The 20,928-nt window shown below is 50.1% G+C and overlaps 2 protein-coding genes and 1 long non-coding RNA gene across 10 annotated transcripts in view; 2 read left to right on the top strand and 1 right to left on the bottom strand.

The window, feature by feature from the left end:
- Positions 1-5,084, top strand: part of C2CD3 (C2 domain containing 3 centriole elongation regulator) — a 155,202-nt gene extending 150,118 nt beyond the window's left edge. For all 7 annotated transcript variants that reach the window (XR_013404127.1, XR_013404125.1, XR_013404124.1 and 4 more), the window contains one exon: positions 4,261-5,084. Coding sequence is in view for 4 of the 7 variants with exons in the window: in XM_077963779.1 (XP_077819905.1) it covers positions 4,261-4,401 (141 nt within the window). In the remaining 3 variants the exon portion in view is untranslated. The remainder of the gene's footprint in view (positions 1-4,260) is intronic.
- Positions 5,085-8,498: 3,414 nt separating this feature from the next.
- UCP3 (uncoupling protein 3) lies at positions 8,499-17,006 on the top strand. Of its 2 annotated transcripts, none has more exons than XM_015115192.3 (7): positions 8,499-8,817; positions 10,660-10,880; positions 11,435-11,645; positions 11,882-12,085; positions 13,192-13,293; positions 13,755-13,935; positions 15,735-17,006. In XM_015115192.3, exons 2-7 carry the CDS (start codon positions 10,755-10,757, stop codon positions 15,847-15,849), a joined length of 939 nt encoding a protein of 312 aa, XP_014970678.1. In that variant the 5' UTR covers positions 8,499-8,817; positions 10,660-10,754; the 3' UTR covers positions 15,850-17,006. The 2 variants fall into 2 exon arrangements, with proteins under 2 accessions (XP_014970678.1, XP_077819907.1); XM_077963781.1 differs by having other exon boundaries at positions 8,702-8,817; positions 10,581-10,880.
- The window catches only part of LOC144334372 (uncharacterized), a 29,502-nt gene continuing 17,274 nt past the window's right edge, over positions 8,701-20,928 (bottom strand). The window contains exon 3 of the long non-coding RNA XR_013404132.1: positions 8,701-10,307. This is a non-coding gene — a long non-coding RNA (uncharacterized LOC144334372). The remainder of the gene's footprint in view (positions 10,308-20,928) is intronic.

Raw genomic sequence — 20,928 nt, 5'->3', positions numbered from 1 at the left:
AAGGCTCTTTTAAGACACATCTATTATCAGAGAGGCCTATCATGTTCATGGCCTGGGTGTCCAGGTACTCAGAAAGGAACAGGTCCCATGTATGGATGAGGGAGGATTTAATGGGGCAGCCTGAAAGCCCCTGGTCTGCTGCTGTGACACCCGGCCCGCAGGAAAGCCAGTTCTGTCCTTCAGCCTAGTACAGTCATCGAATACCCCATCCCTGTTCCCTGGGAAGGCCCTTGGAGATCAGCTCGCTGAAGTCCAAGAAGAATAAGGTCAGATTCCCCCCACACATTCTGGAACTTCCCTCAGCCAGCATCAACCCCTCCTTCTAGTAATAGGTTTGTCTTGGCTGCTTTCCATACCTGCAGCTCAGTCTATCCCATACCCACCACTTTCCTAGCAAAGAAAATTGCTTCCTCACAAAAGCTGCGCCTGCAGGCGGCATACCCTCTCTCTTCATCGTCTGTTCACATTCCACCTTCATGTTTAAGTCCCTGCTCCAGGGACTTCACCCCATGGATGACACCCACTGTCTAGACTCCAAGGCACCTGCAGCCCCTCCAGCTGCGACAATCCTGCTTCCATGTGTCTTCCTCCTGCCTCCCCAGGAAGGTTGATGCCTCCCAAAAAGTACATGCTCTGCTGACAATTTTCTTGTGCCCTCAGGCCTCCAGCCAGAAGTGTGGTAGTATTTCAGAGGAATGGATAATACATTTGAGGGTATCCCTGCTCTGGCCAGTTTCGCCTCTGGCCAACCCCACCAGGATTGTGTGTTAGGGTAGCAGTCCTGATGAAGGAAGAATCTTCACTACTAATCAAGATGGTTTCTAAACCCTATTGAGGTCAACAAAAGCAAAGTGCTGCTGAGTGTGAGTTCTCTGTCCTTGCACACCCTGGCCCTGCCCTGGTCCCTGGGCCTGGGCCTTGCAGATAAGGCCCCCTAGGCCACTGGGTCAGGGTGTCAGTGCTGGAAGGTTGGTGCCACACACGATTCAGCTCCAGGGCAGATATGGCCCAGCCAGTAGGTGTAAGTCTATGCTCATACTGTTCCCGCTAATGAAGACCTCACCCCACACCCAGCTTCTGTTGAAACCCTGCCCATCTTGGAGCCCACCTCCTTGTGAAGCCTCCCCAAACTTTCTTAGCTGTTACTAATTGCTGTTTTCTCAGTGCTCACAAGCTCTAAGCCTCACGTCTGTGATTGTTGGGTAGCTCATTGTCTGTCTCCTCTCTAGCTGAGCAGCCCTGTGACAAAAGGAACCACGTCTGCCTGTTGTCCATAAGAGTTGATCAAGTAGAGTAGATCTTAGGCTCCTGAAAAGTCTGATGAGTCACCAACAGAGGTGTTTTGTTTTGAGACAGGGTCTTCCTCTGTCACCCAGGTTGGAGTGCAGTAGCACGATCACAGCTTACTGCAGCCTTGAATTCTTGGGCTCAAGCGATCCTCCCACCACAGCCTCCCGAGTAGCTGGGGCTGCAGGTGTGCCCCACTACACCCTGCTATTTTTTTTCCTTTTTTTTTTTTTTTTTAGAGACAGAGTTTTCCTCTGTTGACCAAGCTGGTCACAAACTCCTAGACTCATGCGATCCCCCTGCCTTGGCCTCCCAAAGTGCTGGGGTTACAGGCGTGAGCTACCCAGCCCAACAGAGGTCTTTCGATGGTCATTTCATGAACTGAGGTAGTTGGCCCTTCCAGCCATGGAGAACAAGACTCATCTACGTCTCTCTAAAACGGAGAAGACATCTCCTCTAGATGATGGGGAAACAATGCCTGGTTTTAGGATCTGAGATAGAATACTCTGCTCTTAGGCCTGTTTTCCCATCTGGCTCATAAAGCAAGCATCTCCCTACTTCCCCTTCAGAGTAGCAGAGAAAGAAATGGAAGATAAGATACAACTGATGACCCAGAAAATCTACCTGCAGTACAGCTGGGGGACAGGAATGGGACTTTTGTCACCCTAAACCCCAAGTAGCTCAGGAAACAGCCATCTTAGGTCTTGGGAGTAAAGAAAGATATACACAAGCTTAAAGTGCTACAGAGAGCCTGAGAGAGTTTGACTTAACTAAAGACCTGGCAAATGGTAGGCCAACAACCACTGGTTCTAGAATGAATGAATGAGAAGCTTACTACAAGAGTCTCCTCCCCGCCCAATTTAAGCCTGTGGTTACCCTGGCCTGTGGTCATCTCTGTGATTGTTGGGTAGCTCATTGTCTACCCAATTTAAATTGGCCCCACCCAATTTAAACCTGTGGTCCCACCCATACTCATCTAGCCGCTCCCAAGCTCCTGTCTTGGACCTGGCCTTGCTGGGATCCCAAGCCTCAGACCCAGTCCATGCCCTACAGGAGCACCCAGTGTGGAAGTGGGAGAGCAATAGGCAGAGGCTGGCCCACTGGCCTGAGGTATCAATCATGGAGTGCAGGTGCTTCCTGTATTTTGGAAGGAATAACTGCAAACACCAGCAAAAAGTGGGTTTCCTTCTTCCCTTTTAGCCTAGGCCTGCCTAGAAGGCAGGGAGATGTATCGTCTAGTCTCTGCTGTGCAGCCCAGCCCTAGTGCCACTTTGCTCTTGGTTATAAGGAGAGGCTGCCTGTGGACTGATAGCACTGAGAGCTTCCCAGATTGTAGACATTCCCTTGGCACTTAGAATTCTAGATTGGCAGGGACCCTCAAGGTTTCCCATCCACCCTTCTATTTCATGGGTGGGAAACTGACATCCAGGCAGTAGACCAGGGATGCCTGACTCCACTCCCCTTATCTCATTCTGGCAATTCTAATTCTTCTTTTTTTTTTTTTTTTTTTTCCTTTTTGAGACGGAGTCTTGCTCTGTCGCCCAGGCTGGAGTGCAGTGGCCGGATCTCAGCTCACTGCAAGCTCCGCCTCCCAGGTTCAGGCCATTCTCCTGCCTCAGCCTCCCGAGTAGCTGGGACTACAGGCACCCGCCACCACGCCCGGCTAATTTTTTTGTATTTTTTAGTAGAGACGGGGTTTCACCCTGTTAGCCAGGATGGCCTCGATCTCCTGACCTCGTGATCCGCCCATCTCGGCCTCCCAAAGTGCTGGGATTACAGGCTTGAGCCACCGCGCCCGGCCAATTCTAATTCTTTAGGCAGATCTCTCTGCCTCCCAAGGCTTAAGTCTGAGCTGAGAAAGCCAAAAACGGAGTTCTGTTTATTTCTGTGCCCCTCCCAAGTAGGTATTAAAAAGGGTTGCAGACATGAAAGAAAGAATAACTGAATGTTACTGATGCCAGAAGCAACTCTAGCTGGGCCTCAGTTTCTCATGAGCAGAACTGCAGGGCACAGGTAGTCCCAGTCTCTAGGGTCTCCACCAAGCTGCTTCTCAGTGCCCAGGAAGTGGTACAGTGTGCTCTCAGTGGTCCTTCAGTTTATGACAGCCTCAGCTCATGGGACTTGATGGCAGGGAAAAGCAAGCTGCATGCCATGAAGTTAGCCAGATTGGCCTGTGGAGGCTGCTCCCATCTCCTTTCAGAACTGCCCCTTCCCCCATCAGGCCCCCACCTCTTCCCCAGGACCTTGCTCTCAGCCAGCTGTCTGGGATGGCTTTCCTGTATAACTTTGAGTTCCTTCAGCACAGGAGCCTGACATGGAGTAAGAAAAAAGAAAGAAAAATGAGCAAATGAGTTAGAGGAGTCCAGAGGACCATGACACCATAACCCACAGGCAAATACCTTAAAGGTGGAATTAGTGGTGCCCTGTCAGCCAGAGTCAGAGAGATCAAAGTTTGGTAGGCAGGCAGTAGGTGGGTGCTTTATGTCATCTGGCAACTCCAGGAGCTCCTAAGGGCCAGAGAGTGTCTCATTCCCCACCATCTCCCTGAGAGTTGGATATGTTCCCAGCATCACACATAGGACTAAACCCAGAGCACAAATGGCTTGTCTAAAGCCACGCAACAGGAGAAGGGGTGAGGATTCAGACCTGTCCTGGAGGTGACGCCCTCCTTCTCCAGAGGCACAGAAAGAGTCAGGGCTGGGGTTCACATCCCAGCTCTGCCACTCAGAGCTGTGGGACCTTGAGTTTATTTCACCTGGATGTAGTTTCCTTATCCACGACGTGGGAAGAATGATATACCCCCCATATAGGGTCGAGGTAAGGGTCAAGCAACATAAGGTATGTAAAGCGCTTTGTAAACCACGCAGCTCTACATAAATATTAACCAAAGGACCAAAAGATGAGAGAAACCAGTGTCATCCATTGGTGGTGCCATATCCTCAGCACTAACCTAGCTGACTTCTTCCTCTCCAGGACAAGAGCGAAGCCACCAGGGGAGCCCTCTCCCAAAGGCCTTGTCGCCCCAGACCTAACTCGCTCCCCCCCAACCTGCCTGAGGAAGAAACTCGCAGAATTGCACGGATATTTTCTTCTCGGTACTCCCAGAAAGACTGACGTAGCCTGAGGCGCTGGGAGAAGGAGACACCTGCCCACCCTCCCTCAGCTTTGTCCAGTTTGCAGAGGCACCAGGTCTGGCTCCTTCAGGGCTGTCACAGTCCTGAAACTACCACTTACCTAGGCCATGGCTGCCTCAAGAGACCCAGTCAGCCCAGACTGGAGGAGTGCCCCAAGCCAGTCCAGTGTCCACTTGCCAGAATTTCAGCTCCTTTCTTCTGTGGTAAGGCAAAGGCTAGAAACAAAATGGAATCCGCGCCCAAGTGGCTCCTCCATCTTTTGGCCAGCGGACCCTAGCAGGCATCTTTCGGTGGAGAAACGCCTCCCGGTGTCCTTGGCACAGCTGACTGCTTACATGAGCCCACCCTCTGCCTGAAGATGTGGGACCATTTTTGCCTTAAAAGCTGGGGAGGAGGGACATGTACATTGTGTGCATTGTGCATAGTCAAGGAAATCCTAGAGCCACCTCCAGTTCATTTGTGTGGGAACAAGGATATTTTATAGATACAAATTATTTTTATGCCATGTTGAATTAATTAGGACAGGAAGGGGAAATCACCTCCTTCAAACTTTTTATCCGATTGTCTAAAATTCTAACCATGCTTTTAACTTATTGTTTTTACCCAGCTCTGAAGGTCATTATTCTTGCCTGTGTTTGAATAAAATCATATTGGTGTTTGTAATCTGTGCACAAGTGTTTCACTGGAGTGGGGATGCTAGGAATTCGTGTGTGCCCTAACTGCCAGAGAGGAAGATTAACAACCATACCCCCCACAGGATCAATCACCATGAGACTCTGGCTCCCCCAGAATCAGGTTGGTCCAGATGACAGTGACACCCAGTATTTCCTTTGCTGATGCTTGAAATCCATTAGTAAAATGGAACCCTCAGAATCCCTCTTATCTCTGAGATGGGTAACTCTGGCTGAGGCTGTCAGACCACAAACTCTTGAGCAGCTGCCACAGACAAAGCCCTGTGGGGAGGACAAGAAAAGGGCCATGGACGGGCGCAGTGGCTCACACCTGTAATCCAAACACTTTGGGAGGGTGAAACAGGCAGATCACCCGAGGTCAGGAGTTTGAGACCAGCCTGGCCAACCTGGCAAAACCCTGTCTCTACTAAAAAAAAAAAAAATACAAAAATCAGCTGGGCATGGTGCATGCTTGTAGTCCCAGCTACTCAGGAGACTGAGGCAGGAGAATCACTTTAACCCAGGAGGTGGAGGTTGCAGTGAGCCGAGATCACACCACTGCACTCCAGCCTGGACAACAGAGCAAGACTCAAGACTCCGTATCAAAAAAAAAAAAAGACGTGGCTGGGCAATAGGATTTCACCCCCAGGTACATGTCACTTCACTCAGTCCTCAAAACAACTTGCTAACTCTAGATAGTATGATATCTACAGTTTCTGTAAGTTCAGTGTTTTGCCTCTGTTTGTGTAGTTAGGAAGTGATTCACCACACAAGAAATCCCCAGAGGTATTGCAAGGCTACTGCTTTCAGTGATCAAAACAAGGTACAGCCAATAAGTGCTCTTAATTTAGGGACTTCATGGAGAAAGACCATGTGGGCTGAAGCAGTCAGGGAAGGCTTCCTAGAAGAGACAGGTCTTGGGGTGAGCCCAGAGAATTGGCCAGACTATGGACAGCTATAGAGAGCGAGCCAGAAAAGCCTGTGAGCGGCGTGCAGCTGGAGAGAGAGACCAGTCTCGCTGTGTCTGAGCCTCTGTGGCCTCGTGTAAAACAGAGATAATCACTCCAGCTTCATGGGGTTGTGAGGAAGATCAAATGAGATGACATTTTTTAAAGTGCTTCGCCTACATTTGGCACACAGTGAAAGCTTAGGAAATGTCAGCCCCACCCACTCTCTGATGCTCCGGAGCAAACCCGTAGTGAGGCAAGCACACAGCCACTGGGGCAGGCCGAGCACTCCCGGGCATCAGCGGGTGCATAGTGATGCGGGAACCTCAAGGAAGGAGTGGGTGCCGCCTTCCTGGTGACAAGGCCTCCCCTTTCTATTTGTCTCTGCTTCTAAGTTCCAGCCTGCCAGCCCACCCCTCCCCAGCACCATGGAGGCCAGCCTCCCTCTCAAGTCACCAGCACAGAGCATTCAAGGCCCAGGACCCCACTTCCTTTGGGGCTCAGGGAACCTAAAGAGGAGCAGTCAGAGACCAGGCCTCAGGGGGAAAGCCCCAGGTAAAGAATATTCCTCCAAATCCCACTCTAGCTCCCACAGACAACCTGATCGGGGTTAGGAGGACATGCTCCTACTCCAGGTTGAGAGCAGCCTCTGATGACACAAAGGGACCCTGAGGGTCGAGACCTCCCATCTCCACTTCAAAACAGTGTGTTATTTATCAATATCTTAGCCCTGGAAGCTGAATCTTCCCAGTGCCAACTCTGAGGTAAATGACTTGACCAGGCATGTGGCATGGATTAAGGCATGAGATAGGTGTTCCCACCACCAGAACGAGCCAGTGGCTGCCTCTCTTCCCAACCCATAGCAGGCAGCCTTGGGACTTCTAGCATGGGCTGGCCTCTGGACATGGAGCCAAAGCAGGCAGACCTGGTCCTGCTCTCAAGCTCCCAAGCCAAAGAGAGCTTGGCCCTCCCTCCCCCTGGGTTTCTCCAGAGCCTGCTGCCTCCTCGTTTGGGCTTCTACTCTATTCTTCCCCCACAGACTCCGTGCAATTTATCCCACCACCTCCAGGCTAGCAATTACAGATGGAGCTCAGAACCTACTTCCTAAGCCTTCCTAATCTCAGCAGCCCTGACAGCCACTTCCCTCTTAACACTAATGCAGCTGCTTATTCTGCTGACATTAAGGTCAGAGCCTGGTCCAAGGAAGAGGACAGGTACAGCCCAAGCTTTGCACTTGAGCGTCCGTACCTCTGACCACCTGCCCTGTGACCCTGGCTGTGTGCCCAAGTCCAGAAAAGACTTCCGCCTACTCCTCCTCTGCCCTACCCAATCAACTCACTCTCCTTCCCTCCCTTCTGCTTCTCACTCCTCCCCTCCCTTCTCTTCCTCTTCTCCCCTTCCCCCATCACCTGGGGCCCGATTCAGCTATGCCCAGCCCTTACTCTAAGTGCCCAAAGATGGAGCCTCCAGTAGCTTCTGTGGGGCACCCTTCCACCCCGCCCCAGCTCCCTTGGCTCCAGCAGTGTCCATGCTAAAGCTTCCAAGTGTCATGTCAGAGAAAATGGTGGTCACAGTAGATAAGCTCAAAATGCCTTAGAGTTTACAGGCTGGAGTCAGGCCCTGCCACGTGCTGGCTACATGACCTCCCTGAGATTCCATTTCCTCTGCAGTAAAATAAGTGGTAAGATTTTAGGATCCCCAGCATTAAAAAGAAATGAAATACTGAAGCAGGCTCCAACACGGATGAACTTTGAAAGCATTACTATACTAAGTAAAAGAAGCCAGTCACAAACAAGCACATAGTGGATGATTCCATTTCTAGGAAGTGTTCAGAACAGGCAAATTTATAGAGACAGAAAGTAGATTGATTCGTGGTTGCCTGAGGCTGGGGAGTGGGGGAAGGGGAGTGACTACTAATGTGTATGGAGTTTTTCCAGGGCAGGAGGGTGATGAAAATGTTCTAAAATAGATTGTGTTGATGGTTGCACAACTCAGAATATACTAAAAACCATTTGAATTGTGCACTTGAAACAGATGAATTGTAGAGTATGTGAATTCTATATCGATAAATCTGTAATTAAAAAACAAAATTAGGCCAGGTGCAGTGGCTCACACCTGTAATCCCAACACTTTGCCAGGCTGAGGCAGGAGGATGACTTGAGCTCAGGAGTTCAAGACCAGCCTGGGGAATACAGTGAGACCTCGAATCTACTAAAAATTTTTAAATTACCAAAAAAAAAAAAAAGTAAAAAAAATTAGAATTCTAATAGTACCTATCTCATAGGATTGTGAAAAATAGTAGTAATGTATGTAAAATATTTAGCACATAGTGGGCACGAAGAAATGACAGTTATCATTATTATTATGAGGCCTGGGAGAGCTGTGCCCAGCCTATCGTGGGAGGCCTTGACCTTTGGACTCAAAAGTAGCAGCAGGTCCACCCCCCCATACACCCTGTCACCAAGAAAGCGTCCACAGTTTAAAGGAGCTATATTAAAGCACCCCAAGTAAGAGGACTGAACCAGATGTGGAACTCACTCACCTCCCCTCTCACCTCACTGCCCTCACCAGCCAGCCGCTTGTCAAGTGATCAGGCAGTCAACCAGCTTCTCTAGGATAAGGTTTCAGGTCAGCCCGTGTGTATAAGACCAGTGCCAAGCCAGAAGCAGCAGAGACAACAGTGAATGACAAGGAGGGGCCATCCGATCCCTGCTGCCACCCCCTGGGATGGAGCCATAGGGAGCCCCTGTGCTGCCCCTGCCCTGGCAGGACTCACAGGTAAGACCCCTTTCTCCTCCCTCATCCCTTCCCCTGTCCCTCTCCCTTCTCCTGTTCTCCCTTTCATTGGAGGCTTTCAGCGAGCAGCCCCGAGCAGTCAGGGCTCACTAGCTGTAGCATGTCAGACCTGATACTCAGTCCAGCCCCCACCTTATAAAAAGGAAGCTGCAGCCCTGATGAGGGTACTGTGGCAGGGCTGGGACTTGAACCCAACACCCGTGTCACTCACTCAAGACTCATACCCCATTTGCCTTGCTGGCTGCCTCTGGTGGGATTTTGCCAATCCCCATAGACAGGAAGTGGCTTTCTTCTTTGCCTGCCCCAGAATCTCTGCGATTCCTCCAGAGCATAAGTCCCTTTCTTTCCGTGAAGACCCTGGGGCCTCTTCCTGAGTAGGGATGACAGGGGCACTTCTGACCTGAGGCTGGTCCAGGTCATTTACTGGGAGCTTTCCAGAGCCCATGGTCTCTCCGCCTAGATGGCTTCTTCAGTGGGCTGCTGTGAAGGCTTTGCCGGGAGGGTGGGTTGGAGTTGGGGAGGCAACTGGTATTGGGTAGGATGTCTCAAAATGGGGTCCCCTTCCCCCGCTTCAGAGCTACCATGGGGAGTTTTCCTAATGCAGATTCCTAGGCCCCACCCCAGACCTAAATCAGGATCTCTGGGGCTGAGGGCTGAGAATCTACTCTGTAAACAAGCAGCTCAAGGGATCTTCGGCTCTCCCTGAAGTCTGAGACTCTCTGGGCAGTGAAACAGGCACAGCTTCAGATGTCAGACAAGCATGGACACCAATCTTAGTGCCAGCACTTCAGCTGTATGACTAGCTAAAGCCCTGGAAGCCTCAGGTCCCTGGTTTATGAAATGGGAATAATAATAGCAACTACTTGTAGCCTTATAAAGGATCGACTCAGTCAGTGTCTGTAAAGCCCTCAGCACGGTATCCAGTGCAAGAAGCAACCAGCAAACATTAATGGACCATGCAGACTAGAACATCCCATCCCTCAGGAGCCCCAGCAGAGCTACAGAAATGAGGATTCCACTTTTGACTTCTTCCTCCACTGGCCAGTGGCAAAAGGCTGCCGGCTGCTAGGGGTGTAGGGGAGGCTGGAGTGAATTGGGAAGAAGATTGGGGAGTGCTGGCCTCAGGGCAGCTCCTATATGTGCCCTCCACTGTGGCTTCCCCTCCTCCCCGAGCTTGACTACTGAAAGTTCTAGAGCCCTGACCCCAAGATGGGCTTTTGACCTGAGTCTACGCCCATCCATTCCATTTCCCATGAGTGGCTAAGAACTGCCCCTCTTGTCAAGTGATCAGGCTGAGGCCAGGAGTTCGAGACCAGAATAGGCAACATAGAGAGACCGCCATCTCTACAAAAAATAAAAAATTAGCTGAGTATGGTGATGCACGCCTATAGTCCCAGCTACTCAGGAGGCTGAAGGTGGGAGGATCACTTGAGACCAAGAGGTAAAAGCTGCAGTGAGCCTGGATTGTACCACTGCACTCCAGCCCAGGTAACAAAGCGAGAACCTGTCTCAAAAAAAAAAAAAGGAAGCAGTTTGATATTGGGGAGAACAGGTGCCTGAGCCTCGGTTTCCTCATGTATACAGTGCAGATACCACTGTCAGCTCTGCCTACCCATGGTAAGGAGGGGAGGGAGAGAGTCAAGAGGAGGATTGCAAAATCCGAGGGATGGGAACGTGACCTGTTTTTATAGGCCAAATTCACGCAGCTTAAGTATGGCACCACCCAGGCTTCTCCCTTTCTAAAGCCCCTCCTGGATGCTGAGGAGCACCTGGGGGCCAGGCCAGACATCACTCCGTCAGCCTCCTCTGGCCTGTCTCCTGCAGCCTCACCGCTGCACTGAAGCCCAGGGCTGTGGAGCAGCCTCTCTCCTTGGACCTCCTCTCGGCCCTAAAGAGACTGGGCAGAGCCTTCCAGGACCATGGTTGGACTGAAGCCTTCAGACGTGCCTCCCACCATGGCTGTGAAGTTCCTGGGGGCAGGCACAGCAGCCTGTTTTGCTGACCTCCTTACCTTTCCACTGGACACAGCCAAAGTCCGCCTGCAGGTAGGTGCCCTTTGGCCAAGGGTCATTGATCACATGGAAGGAGGGGCTAGTTCTCCCCCATAGCCCCCATGACGTGTGCCCACATGCCCTTCCTCACTCAGAACCCTGACGAAGACTCTCACTCCACTGCTTAGGACCCTTCCTTGCCTCCTCTCATCACCATCCACCAAGACAAAAAAATCTAAATTCTTTGCATAATGCGACAGGGCCCTTTATGGGCTAGGCCCTACTTCGTAAAGCGCACAGTGTGCGGTAAAAGTAAGGGATTAACTGTGTGATCTTGGGCAAGCCACAAAGCACTTATAAAATGGAAAGACAATCTGTCCCTCTGATTTACTCTGAGTACCAAACATCAAGCCGTGTGTATAACACTGCTTTGTGAATGGTAAAATCCTGCCCAGACACCAGTGATTTCTACTGTGATGTGAAGGCTGTGACCAGCACGGTTGTTCTCAGGCCCAGCCCAGGCAGGCCCAGCCCCAGCAGGGTTCCTGTGCACCCAGCCCCTTCTTGCCCTCCCATCTGAGTCCTCGCCCCCCGCTATTGTCCCTCAGATCCAGGGGGAGAACCCGGTGGCCCAGACGGCCCGGCTTGTGCAGTACCGTGGCGTGCTGGGCACCATCCTGACCATGGTGCGGACCGAGGGTCTCTGCAGCCCCTACAATGGGCTGGTGGCCGGCCTGCAGCGCCAGATGAGCTTCGCCTCCATCCGCATCGGCCTCTACGACTCTGTCAAGCAGGTCTACACCCCCCAAGGCGCAGACAGTGAGTGACCAGGTCCCTGAGCACCAAAGGGGTGGCCGAACGTCTGTGGGTCAAGAGACCAGGGAAGTCTAGACTCAGAGGCAGAGCCAGGGGTGGGGGGGAAGATGGTACCGAATGCTCATGAGGAGGCTCTGAGCGGACATCAAGGAAGCTGCAGGGGCAGTCCCGCAGAGAACAGCATGTCCCAGAGAGCTGCTTAGTAGGGGGTACTGACCCACTCTTTCTGTCCCTTCCAGGCTCCAGCCTCACTACCCGGATTTTGGCCGGCTGCACCACGGGAGCCATGGCAGTGACCTGTGCCCAGCCCACAGATGTGGTGAAGGTCCGATTTCAGGCCAGCATACACCTCGGGTCGTCTGGGAGCGACAGAAAATACAGCGGGACTATGGATGCCTACAGAACCATCGCCAGGGAGGAAGGAGTCAGGGGCCTGTGGAAAGGTAGGTCTGGACTCTGGGCACAAGCGGCCTTAGGCAGAGCTTTCCCTCCCCTCAGGCTGGGGCAGGGACCCCAGCAAGGAGGGGCTCCCAGCATGGCATGTTCCAGTGATTCTGAAAGAACATCACAACCAAAGATACTTCGCTGGCCTGCCACAGCCCCTCAAACTCAGTTCATTTTACCAGCCCTTTGCCATGTGCAGGCTGCTGTGAGGGAGACAAATGAATTTAAGACACCTTCACACACCCAGGGCGTGAGGACAGCGGAGGAGATAAGTCAAGATGCAGCTACACCACGGGCAGGATGTGGTAGGGGTTGCCCCAGAGGTGGAGCTCCAGAGGCGGGCTCTGCAGAGAAGGTGACACCTAGGCTGGGCCTGGAAGACTGAACAGGCTCTAGGTGTGTGGAGACGGAAGGGGAGGGGCCCTCAAGCAGGGCCCAGAGGAAGAAGAGGAGCATCAGAAACGCACAGCTGTGAAGAGTGGGCGCAGGGAGATGCAATGAGGAAGCGCTCCCTTGGGAGCAAAGCTGGAGGGTTCCCTATGTGTCCACATGGCGGCCACTGTGATGAATGCAGGACTCTCTCCACGTGTGAACCAGAGGTTGCAGAAATGTTTGCAGAAGAAACTGACCCAGTGAAGTTTAAGGGCAGGACACCTCTTAAGTGGGGGCTCTTCAGTCACTTGTTGGGCACCCTTCAGAGCTTGTCCCCTTACCTGTGAAACCAGGGGTGGGCCCTGCTGGCACCACATTCTGTCACTGTTCCAAGAGCTCAGCCTCTCGCTGAATGACTTTCTTTTCTGGCTGCAGCTGGGTCTCGGGGAGGCATATGTTAATTTTGACAGCTGTTGCAGATTACCCTCCAAAATGAGGCCAAGTGAACACCAGTGGGCCTCTCTGTTCTCTGTCTCTGAGGAAGATATGGATAATCTGAGAGTTGTTAACTCTAGAGAGGAAAATGTGGAATCCGCGCAGCTGGGGTGGGATCCTCTGGCTGCGACCACTGGAATGGGGCCTGATAGCCCCAAAACTGGGGCCTGTGACCTTGCAGCCAGGGCATCCATTTCTCCCATTTCCCATTCATCCGTCCCCACTGCCTTCCTAACAGGAACTTTGCCCAACATCATGAGGAATGCCATCGTCAACTGTGCTGAGGTGGTGACCTACGACATCCTCAAGGAGAAGCTGCTGGACTATCACCTGCTCACTGGTGAGGCCCTGGGCTCCAGGCAGGCAGCCCTCCCCCAGCAGGGAGGGAACCCAGAGGCAACTGGGCTTTAGAAGGAGCAGAGAGAGAAGCAGTGCCTAGTAAAGAGTGCCTGGTACATTGTGGTGACAAGCAGGAAAGAACCCTAGACTGGGAGGCTGGAGACTTGGGTTCCAGTCCCAGCACCACATCTCACTATGTAGCTTTAAGCAAGGATCTCTCACCTTCTCTGACTTCAGTTTCCTCAAACAGCCTGCATGACCTCCCACCTCTGGGTCAGCCCAGGCCTAGTTTGCCAGTACTTACCAAGAGCTTAGCCCAGGGCACTGTGAGAGATACGGAAAATACTGTCAGATACGGAAAATATGCTCAGGGAGTTCATGGTTGAGGTGGGGACAAACAGTGCATACATATGGACAGAACACAAACGCACTCCTTGATATTTGCTCATCCTTCCTATGCAGACAACTTCCCCTGCCACTTTGCCTCTGCCTTTGGAGCCGGCTTCTGTGCCACAGTGGTGGCCTCCCCGGTGGATGTGGTGAAGACCCGGTATATGAACTCACCTCCAGGCCAGTACCTCAGCCCCCTCGACTGTATGATAAAGATGGTGGCCCAGGAGGGCCCCACAGCCTTCTACAAGGGGTGAGCCTCCTCCTGCCTCCTGTGCTCCCTCCCAGAGAACGGGGGCTTCTTTCTTTTCTAATGTGGCTACCATGGGTCAACCTGGGATGTAGCGGTGAAGAGTACAGATGTAAATGCCACAAAGGAGAAGTTTAAAAAACCATGCAAGTAAAAGAAAAAAAGTGAACCATACCTGATGGGGAGAGTTAGGGAAGCCTGACTGAGGAAGCGTTCTAGGAACAGGTAAAAGTACTGCCTGTCTCCAAAGGAAGTTAACAATCCTGAGACCTCCCGGACCTCCTGCCATGGCCATTGAGCACCACGCTGACCACAGCCGGTGCTTTCCTCACTGTCTCCACATACTCCACATTTTCTTGCACTTACTGCTCCCTCTGCATGGAATGCCTCATCATCTACAGGCTGTCAATTTTAGCCTCCTTCAAGACCAGTTCAAATGCCACCTCCTCCCTAACACTCTCAGGTGTAAATTTTCCCTCCTCCCTGGGAACTTCTGCAATGCCATTTGATACCATTTTTATGGTATTTATCACCTCCTGCCTTGTATTACAGTATTGGTAAGCTTAAGTTATTCCTCTTGCAAAGGGCAAGTTCCCGAAAGCCAAAGTGGCTCAGACGTCTTGTATCTCCCACAGTCCCTCGCACAGAGTGAGCACTTGATAATGCAGGTTGGTGACGATGATCACGACAGCTAAGTCACTCTATATTAGGCCTCGTGCTGAGCACTTTACACACGTTATCCCAACAGCCCCTTGAACTGGGTAGTATTGTCCACGTTAACTAAGGAAAAGACTGAGTGTCAGAAAAGTTAAGTAACTTATCCAAGACCACAAGTTAAAATGGTGGAGCCATGGCTCAAACCCAGACCGTCAGACACCACACCCAACAATATTGTTTATCCTACTGGTAAGCTGTTAGCTTGGCCCTTTCACCTCCCACTGCTGATGCCTTCGACAGAGAGTTTTCTGGTGCCTGGTGTTATCATGGACTCAACAAGTGAACAAGAGCTACTATAGGTAGCTGCAAAGCCCAAGCTGCTCCATGTCCTGGCAGGCGGCCACGTTAGGGCTGGCCCCCCGGGGTGTAACTGAACCCAGAAACACCCAGCAGCAGGGTGGAGTCAGAACCACACCTCTGACACTTACTAGCCACAGGTCTTTGGTTGAGCTCTTAACCTCCCTGGGCCTCGGTTTGTGAAAACATGGCTGCCTTATAGAACTGTGAGGGGCCCGGTGCAGTGGCTCATGCCTATAATCCCAGCACTTTGGGAGGCTGAGTCAGGTGGATCACCTGAGATCAGGAGTTCGAGACTAGCCTGACCAACATGGAGAAACTCTGTCTCTACTAAAAATACAAAAATTAGCCGGGGGTAGTGGTGCATGCCTGTAATCCCAGCTACTCGGGAGGCTGAGGTAGGAGAATCACTTGAACTTGGGAGGCGGAGGTTGCGGTGAGCCAAGATAGTGCCATTGCACTCCAGCCTGGGCAACAAGAGTGATACTCTGACTCAAAAAAAAAAAAAAAAAAAAAAAAGAACTGTGAGAATTCGCTGCCTAACACAGTAACCTGTCTCAAAACGTCAGGTTTTTTTTTCCCTTACTCCGACTTCTGCCTAAATCCCCTTAGCAGGAAAAAAAAAAAAAAAAAAGAGCGATGGAGAGAGACTGAAAGGATTTCAGAAAATACTTGTGATGAACAGAAGTCTAGATCCTTTGGCACTACCGCTGTGTCCCGCGAGAGCACACGCATCTGTTGTGGTCTCCTAGCACTCCACCTGATGTGTTGGTTGTTTTTCTCATCAGATTTACACCCTCCTTTTTGCGTTTGGGATCCTGGAACGTGGTGATGTTCGTAACCTATGAGCAGCTGAAACGGGCCCTGATGAAAGTCCAGATGTTACGGGAATCTCCGTTTTGAACACGACAAGAAGGCCACTGGTAGCTAACATGTCCCAAACCAGTTAAGAATGGAAGAAAACGGTGGATCCACGCACACATGGACACAGACCCACACATGTTTACAGAGCTGTTGTTTACTTGTTGCTGATTCAAGAAACAGAAGTAGAAGAGGAGGAAGGATTCTGGTCTTCAGTGCCATGCCTTGAGAACACCTTTGTTTTGCACTGACAAGATGGAAAATAAATTATATTAATTTTTGAAACCCATTAGGCATGCCTAATATTTAGGCAAGAGAAAAAAAACCAAGATAGATCCGTTTGGACAAAATGGAGGGTTGGAGATGTGTATCCCCGTGAAATCTGGTTAGATTTACGATAATGAATGGTAAGCAGGAAGATAGATAATGAATGATAAGCAGGAAGGATGGCAAGCACGGGACAGGAGGGGCCCACGATAGAGTGGGAGATCAGCCACAGAGCCCGGAGGGACGCCACCCAGCAACACAGAGCTGGCGACTGCCGCTGCACCGTCACACATGCATCATCAGCCTATTCGTAATGTAGCTGCGACAGAGAGTCCTTTGGGATTCTAGGAAACCCAAGGAACAAGAGAAAAAACTAGAGCCTGTGCCAAAGAAGCCCTGCTGGGCCAGTGTGAGGCTGGGACTCGTAAATATTCCTAATGACACTGAAGAATCAAGAGGGCAGCCTCCCCTTTCCTACAAAATGGAGAGAGCCATCCCTTCCCTGTCCACCTCACCGGGGTGCTGTCACACGCAAGTGAGAAGCTGGGCATGTACACACCTTATGAAAGCAAAAGCTCTGTGTGAATCTAACTACAAGGACAATGTCTTGGGAGAGATTTTGTCGGGACAGAGAGGAGTTGCCAGGGAAGAAGGTTTGAAAGATACGGTTGTCTAGAGGTGAGACCAAAGGATCCAGAGACTTGGGGACCAGAGGTGACAGTGGATGATGTGAAGCCATAGGATCCCCGCCCCCATGCAGCCCCTTCCCCCGCCACCATGCGCTCAATCGTGAGCACCTCAAAGGGTTGTTGGGCTTGGGGGAAAAGAGGTGGATTCCTGGGCAAGAACCTAAAGTAGCAAGACTCGGAATTCTTGGGAAATTATTATGACTCAATAAAAGAATTCACACCTTAGGTGTGGGAGTAAGAACAGCCACTTCTCTGCCTTTTCTTTCTTGGAATTTTCCTTTCTCACTTATATTTCAGGCTTTCTATGTGTCAGCGCGCAGCCAGATCCAGCCCCACATGCCTACGCTTCATCTGCCCCCTCTCACCCTATTTAATTGCAGGCAAGTTGCTTTATTTTTTTAGGGCTCCAGTTCCTGCTTCTGCAAAAGGCAGGGTTGAACCAGACGACCGACTTCCAAGCTTAAGACTGTACATCTTTCGAATTGATAATGGGGACCCAAAATGCCACTGTCTTTTTCTACTTCTTGGCAGCCTTGTGTAGCTCTGATGATTGTCAGGACTGGGTTCAAACCTCACGCCATTCTACCATACTAACCACGTATCCACAGGGAATCCTTGCACCTTGGTGTGCTACCAGAAAAGTGGGAATAACAATCCCTGCTTCACAGGCTTGTTGTGAGGGTTGATCTAAACCTCCTTGGAAAGCAGACATGTGGTGTGCACCTGCTACCTGGGAGGCTTAGGTGAGAGGATTGCTTGAGCCCAGGAGTTCAAGGCTGCAATGAGCCATGATTGCACCTGTGAATAACGACTGCACTCCAGTCTTGGCAACAGAGCAAGACTCACTTCTCTGAAACAAAACAAACAAAAAATCGTTGGCATACAGAAGGCGCTCGGTAGTGTCATTTCCCTGTTTCCCTGCTCCTACCCCTCCACACTCTGGGAAAAAGCCAATATCTATTCATCCTCAGCACTTTCCTAAATTTAAATTATAACTTCAGATCATCTATGTATAAAAACGGGAGAGTTCATACAAAAGCAAAAAAAAATTATTTTGATTTAATGTCTGGCTTGGTTTTCAAATAAAACCCATATTTTAAAAACTTTCTGGTTGGTGCAGTGGCTCATGCCTTTGGGAGGCCGAGGCAAGCGGATCACTTGAGGTCAGGAGTTCGAGACCAGCCTGGCCAGCATGGTGAAACCCCGTCTCTACTAAAAATTTAAAAAATTTAAAAAAAAAAAGAAAATTAGCCAGGCATGGTGGCAGGTACCTGTAATCCAAGCTACTCGGGAGTCTGAGGCAGGAGAATCGCTTGAACCTGGGAGGCGGAGGTTGCAGTGAGCCAAGACCGCACCACTGCACTCCAGCCTGGGCGAAACTCTGTCTCAAAAAAAAATTAAATTGAATTGAATTAAATTAAAAGTTTCCCTTTTTAGCCAGGCGTGGTGGCACACGCCCGTGGTTCCAGCTACTTGGAAGGCTCAAGTGGGAGGATCACTTGAGCCCAGGAGATGGAGGTTGCAGTGACCCGAGATCACACCACTGCACCCCAGCCTAGGTGACAGAGTGAGACCCCATCTCAAAAAACAAAACAAAACAAAAAAGAGTTTCTCTTTCTTTTGACTTGACTGACGTGTGCAGATCACTCTCAAACTCCTGGTCTCAGTTTGTAAGTTTCTAGGGCCGGGAACTATGTCTTCCATGAATTTCTATATGGCAATATTAACACACCACCTACGCAGAGGATACTATTCAGGTGATGATTCTGAGAAAGGGAGGATAAAATATTCTAAGAGATATTTTGTGTGGGATCAGGAGCCTACTAACTGCCAAGTCCAGCCTTTTGGAGAAAGAAAAACGAGATTGGTGAGTCTTGTGAGGTTTCTAGGCCAAAATACTAGATCTCTTTCTCCATTTTTTTTTTTTTTTTTTGGAGTCAAAGTCTTGCTCTGTGCCCAGGTTAGCACAATATTGGCTTGCAGCAACATCCACCTCCCAGGTTCAAGTGATTCTCCTGCCTCAGACTCCCGAGTAGCTGGGACTACAGGTGCGTGCCACAACACCCTGGCTGGTTTTTGTATTTTTAGTAGAGATGGGGTTTTCACTGTGTTGACCAGGCTGGTCTTAAACTCCTGACATCAGACGATCCGCCCACCTCAGCCTCCCAAAGTGCTGGGATTACAGGCGTGAGCCACTGCTCCCAGTCTCTTTCCCCACATCTTAAAGGCAGAGATTCAACCAGATGACCTGAAGTTCTTTCATTCTGTGATTCCAAGGACTGAGAGACAGTTTCTCCCAGGCTACAGTGTGAACACCTTTTCAATGCTGGCTTCAATTCATGCTTCCAGGAAAGCAGGGACGTGAATTCATGAGAAGGTCAGATCACCAGCTGAGGCCCGCTTCTGAGTTCCGTGCACCCATTTCCCCACCACACTCCTAGAGACACCACCTCCAGTCAAGTGATTCAAAAGGAATCTGGTTTTTCTCAAACTCTTCTAATATATCAGATGAAAATGAGATAGAGTCCCAACTCAGTCCCATCTGTGACATGATGGATAATTCACATAAATGTTCTAAGTAATGGTAGTATTTTTTAAAAGAATATTTTATTCAGGAGGAATGAATGTTAAGGAAATATTATGATAGCTCCATAGATGAGTTTGTTTCAGGGCACTTTGAAAAGCACAGAGTGCTACAGAGTGAAAATATTCATTGTACATACATTGTGAGCCATATGTTATATTAGGTGCTGGGGTGAACAAGACCAGTCCTGTCCTCAGGGAGCTCACTGGGGTGGAGGACGGTGGGGCAGGAAAGACAAACCGCAAACCATCAGTCACCATACTGGGTGATCAAAGCTACAAATAGAGGTGTGTACAAAGCACCCAAGAGCAGGTACACAGATAAGGGACATCTGACCTGGCTGGGGGGCCAAGAAGCTTCTTGGAGGAAGACACCTAAAGGTCAAATAGGTGTTATCCAGGTAAAGAAAGTTAAGCGAAAGTTATTCTAGGCAAAGGAAATGGTTCATGTAAAGGCCCAGAAACAAGATAAAAACATTCAAGGTGCATCCAAGGGATTGCCAGCTGTCAGTATGGCTGGGTTGCAGACTTAGAGATTTACTAGGGGGTACTCAGGAAGGAGAATCGCTTGAACCCAGGAGGCAGAGGTTGCAGTGAGCTCAGATCGCACCACTGCACTCCAGCCTGGGCGACAGAGCAAGACTCCATCTCAAAAAACAAAATAAAACAAACAAACAAACAAAAACTCCTTTCCATTTTTTTAGGTGTATATTCAAAGTGCAAAGTGGAATTGTGGAATCATTTGGTATTGGTAATTCTGTATTTAATTTTTTGAGGAACCATCATACTGTTTTCCATAGCAGCTGGACCATTCTCATTCCCAGCTGCAGTGTATAAGGGTTTCAGTTTCTCCACAACCTCTTCAACACTTATTTTCTGGGTTTTTGATAGTAGCCATCCTAATGGATGTAAGGTGGGCCTCTCATTGTGGTTTTGATTAATGATTAGTGATGCTATGGCTCTTTTCATGTGGTTATTGGCCATCTGTATATCTTCTTTGGAGAAATGTCTATTTAAGGCCTCTGCCTATTTTTGAATGAAAATTAAAGAACTACAATTTTATATAACTTGGATGAATCTCACACAGCGTTGAGTGAAAGACACAAAATAGTACATACAGTATCATTCCATTTAAATAATGTTTAAGAACAGGTAAAACAAATATTTGGTGTTAAAAATCAGGATACTTGGCCGGGCGCGGTGGCTCAAGCCTGTAATCCCAGCACTTTGGGAGGCCGAGGCGGGCAGATCACAAGGTCAGGAGATCGAGACCACAGTGAAACCCCGTCTCTACTAAAAATACAAAAAATTAGCCGGGCGCGGTGGCGGGCGCCTGTAGTCCCAGCTACTCAGGAGGCTGAGGCAGGAGAATGGCGGGAACCTGGGAGGCGGAGCTTGCAGTGAGCCGAGATCGCGCCACTGCACTCCAGCCTGGGCAACAGCGTGAGACTCCGTCTCAAAAAAAAAAAAAAAAAAATCAGGATACTGGTTATTCTTTGGGTAGATAGAGACTGACGGTAGACACAAAGGATCACTTCTGGGTGTTAGTAATATTTGCTCGTGTGTGTGCTCATTATACAGG

This window comes from Macaca mulatta, chromosome 14 (genome assembly GCF_049350105.2).
Source record: "Macaca mulatta isolate MMU2019108-1 chromosome 14, T2T-MMU8v2.0, whole genome shotgun sequence".
In the NCBI taxonomy this organism is placed as follows: Eukaryota; Metazoa; Chordata; class Mammalia; order Primates; family Cercopithecidae; genus Macaca; species Macaca mulatta.
This window is presented reverse-complemented; position numbering and strand designations above follow the sequence as displayed.